The sequence below is a fragment of the Patella vulgata genome, chromosome 6, assembly GCF_932274485.2.
Source record: "Patella vulgata chromosome 6, xgPatVulg1.2, whole genome shotgun sequence".
NCBI classification, from domain to species: domain Eukaryota; kingdom Metazoa; phylum Mollusca; class Gastropoda; family Patellidae; genus Patella; species Patella vulgata.
This window is the reverse complement of record NC_065884.2, coordinates 21322070-21331862: the sequence shown is the minus strand read 5'-3', so window position 1 is coordinate 21331862 and position 9793 is coordinate 21322070. Positions and strand designations below refer to the sequence as shown.

General features: G+C 37.9%; 1 protein-coding gene across 1 annotated transcript; it reads right to left on the bottom strand.

Annotated features, from left to right (window-relative positions):
- Window positions 1-4928: 4928 nt before the first annotated feature.
- LOC126824619 (uncharacterized) lies at window positions 4929-9517 on the bottom strand. Its single transcript, XM_050553884.2, has 5 exons — window positions 9331-9517; window positions 8033-8122; window positions 6237-6668; window positions 5856-5891; window positions 4929-5729 (listed from the first exon to the last, which is right to left on the bottom strand). The coding sequence occupies exons 2-5, from the start codon at window positions 8115-8117 to the stop codon at window positions 5287-5289; spliced, it is 996 nt and encodes a 331-aa protein (XP_050409841.2). The 5' UTR covers window positions 8118-8122; window positions 9331-9517; the 3' UTR covers window positions 4929-5286.
- Window positions 9518-9793: the final 276 nt, after the last annotated feature.

The following is a 9793-nucleotide window of genomic DNA, read 5'->3' as shown; positions in this document are numbered from 1 at the left end:
TTTTGAGAAATGCATGGTCTCTTGTCATTTTGGTGTATATGTGGGATAACCAGAGGTCACTTTGACAGAAACTGGCTATGTCGTCACAGGATTACGCATTTCACTTTCGGTTTCCTCTAATATAGGACACCCTTAAGGAAATTTGACAGTTGACTATGCATGATTCAATTTCATCAAAACTTGATAATGCATGAAATATAAAGAATCTCCACGTTAACATTGGTCATTGCTTCCTCAGGTGGATCAAGGAATGACAAAGAGTTCTACGAACTGTCCTCAATTCTGTGATGGTTATTTCGGTTATTAGATATAAAGGTCCAAACTTTCCATGATTAAATGTGGTGATAAATCCGGAATATGACGCAATAGAGGTATCCGGACGTCTGTCCATCCAAATTTGTTTGTCGACACTTTACAGGTCACAACTTTTATTCGAGTTTGACTAAACTTAAAATATAGGTCTATCTCACAAAGATCTCGATTCCTTTCGATATTGGCATATATCGGACCATAACTTCATGGACTATGGACCCTGATTGCACGAAAAATCACGTTTTTAGGTTGTGGACAATCTAGAGGTCACAATTTTGATGAAACTTGAAATGCATGTTTATAACCCAAAGATCTTGGTTCCTTTCGATATTTGCGCATATCGGATCGTAACTTCCTGAATTATGGCCCCTGATTGTACGAAAAATTGCGTTTTTAGCTTTATCCGATTTTAAAAAAAAAAACGTTTGAATATATCACCATTACACCCTAATAAAGGTGGTTGAGTTCGAATTTCGTGAAAATCGGATCAAAACTGCGGGACAAAATGGCCGCCCCTCGTACGCAAATAGTGTAAATATGTGGTATATCAAGGTTGTGGACCCTGTAGAGGCCACAATTTTGATGCGATTTTGATGAAACTTGAAATACCTGTTTATAACCCAAAGATCTTGGTTCCTGTCGATATTCGCGCATATCGGATCGTCACGTCCTGTTTAGCTTGTTCTCTGGTATCTTGCCTGGCAGCCTGTGGTTATGCACACCTTGAACTGTGGTCGTATATTGTTGTCACTCCGACCAGTCCGTTAGTTTCTGAGATCTGCTTTTCAAACTTGTTTGGATTATACAGCTAATCCAAAGAGTTAACGCGTTTTTGGATATTGGTTTTGGGAACTTGCTGGATTGGTTTTAGTTTGACCAACCCATGATTTATTTTTTTCTGTGGTCAACTGTGCAATGTTTTCCCCGGACAATGCCATCATGCAAAAGAATTTACGGTACGGACTGTATCTTTTGCGACCAGATCTTGTCAGAATTATGCCGTTGGTTGATTTTATATTATTATCAGAACGCACGCCTCTTTGCTAAAGAAAATCGCCCCCTTCTTTCAGTGATTTGAATCTTGTCGAAAAGTCTACTGAAGATTTGATTTCCACAGCCTTGGTTAAATGTATGCAAAGAAGACAAAAAGGATCAGATTAGTCCCTTAAAGTTGTTTCTATTTCATACGCACTGTAGATGGACATTGGCCTTGAGACATGCATAAAAAATAAATTAACGTAGAATTTTTTTTGTTTATCTCACTGAACGAACTAAGTTTGTAATCCGTACATCAAGGACATTCAAAAAGGTGAAAAATGCTATAAAATTATTAGATACTGTTTATAGATCACGATACCCTTGATACATAATATTCGTCATATGTTTTTTTTATAGCTTGCTGTAACAATGGTTATATTGTAAATTGCAAAGTCATTTATGTTTTAAAATATATATATACACATGATTTATGTGTTTAAAAAAGTTATATATAGAAAAAAACTGTCAAACACGTGCCAATTTTAAATGTTACGGTTTTTATTAAAGGAGCTAAGTCGCTAATATTTGGGACCTAGAAATTGACACAAATGGGTCGCAACGCATACAATAATATAATATGAATGTATAGAAATTGATTTACATCCAATCGTTTCTGTTTTTACTGTAATTTCTAATCAGTTAGGTTCGGCGAAATACGCCAGTATTCTCAATCAAATTTCAATCTCTAGCGTCTGGTTATTCCAATCTATCCAATGTAATGTCGCGTAAAAATGTCGTATTAATTGTCCTGTTAAAATTTCGTGATGTCAGGTTGTCGACCATATTCCTCTCAATATACAGTTTGATTATGTACACTGATCCTGGTGTTGGTCAAGAAAGTTCCCCTGGTTTTTGCAGCGTGGTTTCTCCCTTTCGGTTGTGCAGCCAATCGGACTATTGAAGATAGGCATACGTACGCTACGCAGAGTGCTATGACGGAAATTTTCTATGGACAATGGCATTTCTTCATCGAATTCCAAATGTGAAGAGTTCGTTTATGTGCACGCCAATACACCGGGGCTTGTGTTTTTGTCCCATCTACAAAACTAGACACTATCCTTTGCCAGAACGTTCGTCCTGCACTACCGGCAGGGAGAAACCACGCTTCAAAATCCCGGGGACTTTCTTGGTCAGCATCAGGATCAGTGTAAATAATCGTACTATATATTGAGAGGAAGATGGCCGACATCGCGACATTTTAACCCGACATAACAACAATTTAAATGTGGTGTCGGGTGAAATGTCGTATTGTCGGGTTAAAATGTCGCGATGTCTCGTTGTTGGGTTGTCGACTTATGAAGGGCGACATCACGTCATGGATACCAATCAGCCACCATACCTGCTGTGTTTTCTGATACCCATATTTATAGTATTTTCTAAAGCGGCGGACTAGTGAACCTGCGGACTAGTGAGTATTCCCTTGTGCGATAATCCGGAACTGAATTGAGCAAGTCGTTAAGGCTTACTTAGAATATTCTACACGTTTACTTAATTATTATTTTGTTGTTTATGAACCAGTCATTACTAATTACTTCCACATTGTCTTGTAGGAAATGTCTTTCTTTGTTGATACACCTATAATACCAATGACGTTAGGCCATTGAGACCTACTCTGGAATGGGTTTTTCCAGAGCCTTATATATAGATATAAGGCTCTGGAATGGGTTTTTCCAGAGCCTTATATATAGATATAAGGCTGTGGGGTTTTCCAAAAGGAAAGTCACGTGACGCGGCACAAACACTGCCGCTCAGATATTTGGCTATCAGGAAGCTTTATTTTTGAGGACGTCAATGTCTACGTCATTTATAAGCTGCGGAAACACAGGATCCCATATTTTCACAGCAAGATAACAACATTAATACTGATTAAATTTAATCCCAATATTGAATTCTAATTCGTGTTTTCAATTTCGAGTTTTAGCTGTTTTAACATGGTTTACGATAAAATATATCAATGCAAAAAAACAATATTACTCTGAGCGAGAGCGTACACTGTTGTAACATTATAGTGTGGATATTTTTTTTTTAATGATAGGGTATACGAATAAGTGGAGGGCATTTTAGTTTAGTCCAACCGTGGTACACAAAATTGGGTATTTCTTCACACTGACCTGATAATATCTACAGACGTAAAATTGTACGTACCGAAAATGTTTAATTTAGACGCCGCGTTGTAATTTGAGGCAGTTTAAACAGAACACTTTGTTATTGACCGGATTTGAAGCCAGCGTAAGACAATTGAGTGAAGTATGTGATGTAAACCTGACGTTCTCCTTGGGCATTAATAATCGCCCATGATTTATCTGGACTTTATGAAGGGTTAATGGACCATAGTATGAACTATTTATAACAGATGACACACGCGTATGTGATTTTACACATTGAATACGCAAATATGATTGACATTTTGAAACTTGTTTGTCACTTGAAACATTAGTTGATCGCTTTATATCTCAAACACCATTATTCACATCCCGCCTACATTAATCAAATTCATTTGATCCCGAACAAACCCGGTACTGCATAATCACATTGTCTCTCTTTGCGCACAGACGCTTAATGTGCCTGGTACCGTGTGATATCATTGTCCCCTCTTTGCACAGCTGCACTATATTATTGTTCTCGTTGTTCTTTTTTGCATACACACGCTTTTCATACGCCCACATTTTCACACGGACGTCATCGTCGACCCTGCCCAGGACTTCCGCCCAGAATTTGTTTGTGGAAAGTTTACAGGACACAATTTTTATCCGATTAAAAAACCCGTTAAATATATCACCAGCGGTGTTTCCCCTTGTCAGTTGTGCAGGTCGGAGGGTCTTACAAGGAACAGAGTCTAGCCGTTGGAATTCGAGATAGGCGCAAAAAGATAGGACGTTAAACACCACTTAATTACACTATTTTCCCATTGATGTTCTTTGCACACACACTTTTGAGGAACCTGCTACTGCATGATTCCCCTGTCACGATCTTATGCTAGCTTATTAACCTACCCTATTCCGTTGGCCCCGGTTGTACGTGAGAGGGAGTAGGGTCGCCTGTCCAACCTCGTGGGTTTTTTCCGGGTCCTCCGGTTTCCTCCCACTGCGAATTATTAAGATAAAATTGAACCATATGTTAGTTCCGAAATGACCTAGTTTATGTCGAGTGGACTCTACCACTGTAATCCAACTTTTGCGAACCCATAATCAGGTTGGTGCAGGACAGAGGGGCTGGCAGGGGACAACGTATAGTCGTTCGGATGGGAAGAAAAACCGAGATGCCGTGTACACATTGGCGTGCACGTAAAAGATCCGTTGACAGTTGGAATTCGATATAAGATTAGGCCGTAGCGCCGCTGTCCGGGCAAAATTTCCCCTGATACCACACTGTATGGAATATGCCTGTCTTCATTAGCCTAGTCGGGGCATAATGATAGGACGTTAAACCCCATTTCATTTCGTTTCATTTCCATGATCTGGTTTTCAAGTATCAAGGTAAAGTTTATGATAAAAACAATATATCACGCTATACATCTAATATTATGGTACGACTTACCGAAGATGCAACAATGGTCTTAAAAAAAAAGAATGTGCACAAACTTTGTTAAATTTTTATTAATAAGGATTTCAACAGATTTTCATTGGTAACCTTTTATAGTTCATTAAGGTTAGTATATTCATAACACATTTTACATCTTTAAGTAACCGTCTTATCACGACGGCTTTCTTCTGACCAATTATTCCACTTTTTCACTGGATTCCAAACTCAATGGTTATTGTTGCGACCTTCTGAAACGTTCTTGCAAAAGAAATCAGATCTTGGTACGTCCGGATGCACATCTAAACTTAACAAAGTTCTAACAGGCAACCTGAAGCATAATCTACCAAGCAATCTACCGCACCACTTGGTCAAATCCTTCAAATATGTTACGATTAAGCATTATGTTTTGACATTTTATTCTGTTAAGGGACCAGTGTTGTGTCCATCGGGCCAATACCACTGGTCTGCTTGGTCGTTTATTACTGGCAGAGTAGGAGACACAGAAGAAAATGTTGAAATATCCATAAAGGTATCTTCTGGAGACAAAGGACTAGATGTTGATGGTCCGGCCAAGGCCACATTTTGGGGTACCAAAAGCGGATCCGAAACTTGAATAGAAAAGGGGCTATGGTGCTCTGAATATCCGGTATCTGCAACATTTGAAGTTTCTGATCCAGAATCCAGTATTGTTGTTTCTTCTGGATTAAGCTCTACTGCTGATGAACTGATCGGTGCACTATTACTAGGTGGGTGATCAGGCGTCCCAAAAATGATTCCAGGTGGTGGAATATGGTCAGAAGACTTTGGAGAACTAGCTACTGATGATAATGAAGAAAGGGGTTCCCCAAATGATGTACCTTAAATAAAAATATTTTAAGAACTTTAACACCAGGGACTAATTAATAAAACAATCTTAGGGTACTGACTTACATCATGATAAAGCAGAATATATGAAGAAGATTGAATTAATATAGGTTACTCACCCATTTCCGCTAAGCTTGGTCCCAATGATAGGGATTCTGAAATGAAGTGATATCGAAAAGATTAGTATTTCAAAACATAGAAATTACACCGAATTCCAAGATCCTCTAACTACTGTCTGTTTTATATATCACCCGAATTCAATGCCCATCCACATTTTATGGTCCCTAAACCTTTTCCTGATCTACAGATTAGACTCTTGATCACTGGGGATGAAGAGCACGGGAAACATGGTGATGGCTATTATTTTCGGAAAGAGCTACCAAATACAAATCGTGAACCTGAGGTGTAGTATACATACCATCCCACCCAACAAAATATGCTAAGACAGAACCTGAAGTCCTTTACCCTTTGCCTTACCCAACAGCAGTGTTGTAACTTACCACGGCCAGCACCAACAGATCTAGGTTGGCTAGGGCTAGTTGAACTATTGGATGGTGCTTGATCTGAAGATACTTGGGCTGGTAGTATGTTCACAGATGACCTTTTGGTAGAAAAACCGGCGGGCCTTGGGTTAAATATTGGCTTCTTTAATTTGGTCTTTGTAGGGTCTGGTAAAAGGTTCACAGTTGATTTGATATTTTTCGGATAAAGTGGAGGTTTTGCGTTTGGTTTTTTAAATTTTCTCGTTTGGTTTGGAGCTGGTAGTTTGTGGTTCATTTTGCCGATAATATGGACAACAGTATCAGTTGTTGTTTGGGACTGGACACCACCCGCATTATTATTTTTATCTACATTCGTCAAGTCTTTATCGACGACTTGATTCACTAAAACATCTTCTGGTCGAACAAAACTTTCTGATTGATTCTGGAATCCTGAAAAATATGTTTTCCTCTCATTCATATGTTGATATTTATTAATGGGTTGGTAAGCTTCGGTGGACACTGGTATGTACCCACTTAAATAACTTATCGGCAAGGAGAAGTCTTGATTTTCAGGGTATCTCTGACAAAGATTAGTTTAGTTTAAATATGCAAATCAAATTCAAAAACGTAAAGGAATACCCTATTTTTTATTGTCTAAAAGTTTCAGATCAAAATAGTGAGTTGTTTAGGAATTAATTACGTAAAGTTTTTAGATAGCTCGCCCACAATTTTGTCATTGTGAATACGTGATGTTTCGATTACGTTTGTAAACATCCACAAGAGGTGATTTGAACACAGACATAACTTGCAATTACTCGCTAGAAAACAGCGTTGTAAGACAACAGTAGGCTACTGATCACTTATCACAGAGCATCGGATAGTTGCTTGGGACTAGAATAAAGGGGTCAAAGAGTCGTTCACATGGAAATGACAGGCTTTATTCCCCCAGAATTCTCCTTTATCAATGCCTAAAAATGAACCAAAAAGAAATCCCAGAGAATCCACAAATTAGATGCAATGTTAAATCTTCTTTATCTCAAATATGTTCTGATGTAAGGCGTGTTATCGACGGTATCGTTATACATTTAATTTAAAAGTTAAAATTGCATACCTGATTTCGGACTGGCTTTTTTTTTATAAAACCATTACAGTGATTGAGTAAAAGATGTCCATACAGATAGATAAAAGCTCCAGTGACCCCTTGACTAAAGGTATCTGACATTAATACCCCTGTGTCTACTTAACACAGACGTAATGACCATCACCCGAGGTCATCAAACAGAATCCCGAGCAGATTAAGGTACATGTAAATCACAGACAACGAATGACCACGTCTTAAATAATTAATTATTAAAATGTGGATCCCAAGTCTATTCAAAACTTAGAAATGTATAAACTCTAATGTGCATGACAAAACGAATAATGAATAACGTTGCCTCGTGGTTAATGATCAAATGGAATTTGTGGTTTAATGTCCTAAGTCTCTGCACCGACTGGGCTAATAAATCCGGGCATACGCCATACAGGGAAATTTTGCCCGGACAGCCGCGCTGTGGCCTATTTTTATTTCGAGTTACAACAGTCGAGTGTTCATTTACGTGCACGCCAATGTGTACACAGAACCTCGCTTTATCGTCCAATCCGAACGACTATCTACCCTGTTCTTGCCAGACCCTCTGACAAGGAGAAATCTAAAGAACTTTCACGGCCAACACCGGAAGCGAACCCGAGACCTCCTGGTTAGCGAGCTCTCGTTCTACACACTGAGCCACTGTGGCTTCCTGGATAAATATCATGATATAAAGTATACCTACCAGTGTTTATATTTCTCGCGAATCCAGTATCAATTAAACAGTGGAGACAGGTGAGGATGATAATACAGGTAACTTGAACAGACATTCTTACTGTAATAAAAACAATTAAAGAAATTTTCTAAAATAACATGCGTGCTGTATCATAAGGCCTGTCATTGAGTCAACTGGCGTGGTTTCGAATCCTCGGTTGTACGTGACAAGGAGTAGGGTCGCCTGTCCAACCTCGTGGGTTTTCCCCGGGTCCTCCGGTTTTCTCCCACTGCTAAAGACCCCTACGCGCAAGCGAATTCTTGAAATATAATTAAACCATATGTTAGTCCCGAAATGACTTAGTCTGCGTCGAGTGGACGTTAAACCCCATTTCTCCCTCTCTCTCTAAAATAACATCAGATAAAGATTCTCTATTGTTATGGTTCAACGAAAGTAGGCCTATGAATTAATTAAAGCATTTCCACCTATAATAATGAAGATGTATTACTTGTCAAGTGTAACATGGTAGAAAATCAGATATTAAACAATAATTTATTTTTTTTACTCGTGGAACTAATAAATCGACCGGGATTTGATTAAACACATATTGAAAAAAAGCAGAAAGACCTTCAACTTAAAAATTTATACTTAAAAGAATTGATCAGTTAGCATTTTATATGAAGTTGATTGATTGTTTAAAGGGGTGGGTGGTTTAATCAAAGATCATAAGGTCTGTCATTGAGTCAGGTGGCATGGTTTCGATTCCAATAGCTTGTACGTGACAAGGAGTATGGTCGCCTGTCCAACCTCATGGACTTCTCCGAGTCATCCGGTTTCCTGCCATTGCTATATAGACCCTATGCGCTAGCGAATTATTGAAATAAAGTTGAACTATATGTTAGTTCCGAAATGATATAGTTTATTTCTAAAGAGATTCCTTAGTTTTGATTTAGTTTTACAAACAAAATTTCATGTTTTATTAAATTTCAATTCAAAAACATTTCCTAATTGATTCTAAAATAATGTTGTCTGTTAAAATATGTTATTACTTGCACTTTTAGTTGTTCAGATTAAAATTTAGGATTTTTAAAGCTTTTGGAAAGTTAAAGATATTCGCATCTTTACCTTTCAAGAGAGAATTAAAACACATTTTAATATTAATAACAAACAAAGTTTCTGATAATCGTACCTTTATTTAAGATATTAATTAGAAATAGATTTGCAACAATCAAGAAAGTTTCAGTTAGTCGTACTATAATTAAAACACATTTTTAAAAATGAAATAAAAGAAAATTTCCAAGAAATAATAAGAAAGTTTAGGACTATACCTATTAGTTTGTATATTATTGTCTGCTAATCCTGTCTCTAATCGCTGTCATAGTTCATACTTTCATCGGGGCTTTATTTCAATTGACACTACCTGACTCAGGAATGAACCATATACGTCTATTTGTATACGACGTCATCGCTGACTTGTTGGCCATCACGATGACTTCATATTGACGACCCGTTTTAGACGGGCGTGGTCATCTGTCATGCACAGAGGAAACGTGTCATACATCATCAGGTTTTATAAGTACAGCATGTGTTGTTACCACTAGGAGCAGGTGCGTAATTTAAAAATAGCTGCACCTTTCATCTTTAAACAAACAATGGTTGAACATAGGGCAAAGCAATTTGTGCGAACAAGGTAATCGGTAACAAAAAGTTGAAGAATTAAGTTTGTCGTAAAACATGACACAAGTCGGATGTCATATCCTGATCTTAGATTAGTAAAGTCATTACTGAAAC

Coding starts and splice junctions, on each gene's coding strand:
- LOC126824619 (XM_050553884.2), bottom strand. CDS start 8,117: ATGTCTGTTCAAGTTACCTGTATTATCATCCTCACCTGTCTCCACTGT. Junction 6,669..8,032: donor CGCGAGAAATATAAACACTG/GTAGGTATACTT, acceptor CATATTTTTCAG/GATTCCAGAATCAATCAGAA. Junction 5,730..5,855: donor ACCAAGCTTAGCGGAAATGG/GTGAGTAACCTA, acceptor TTTTTATTTAAG/GTACATCATTTGGGGAACCC.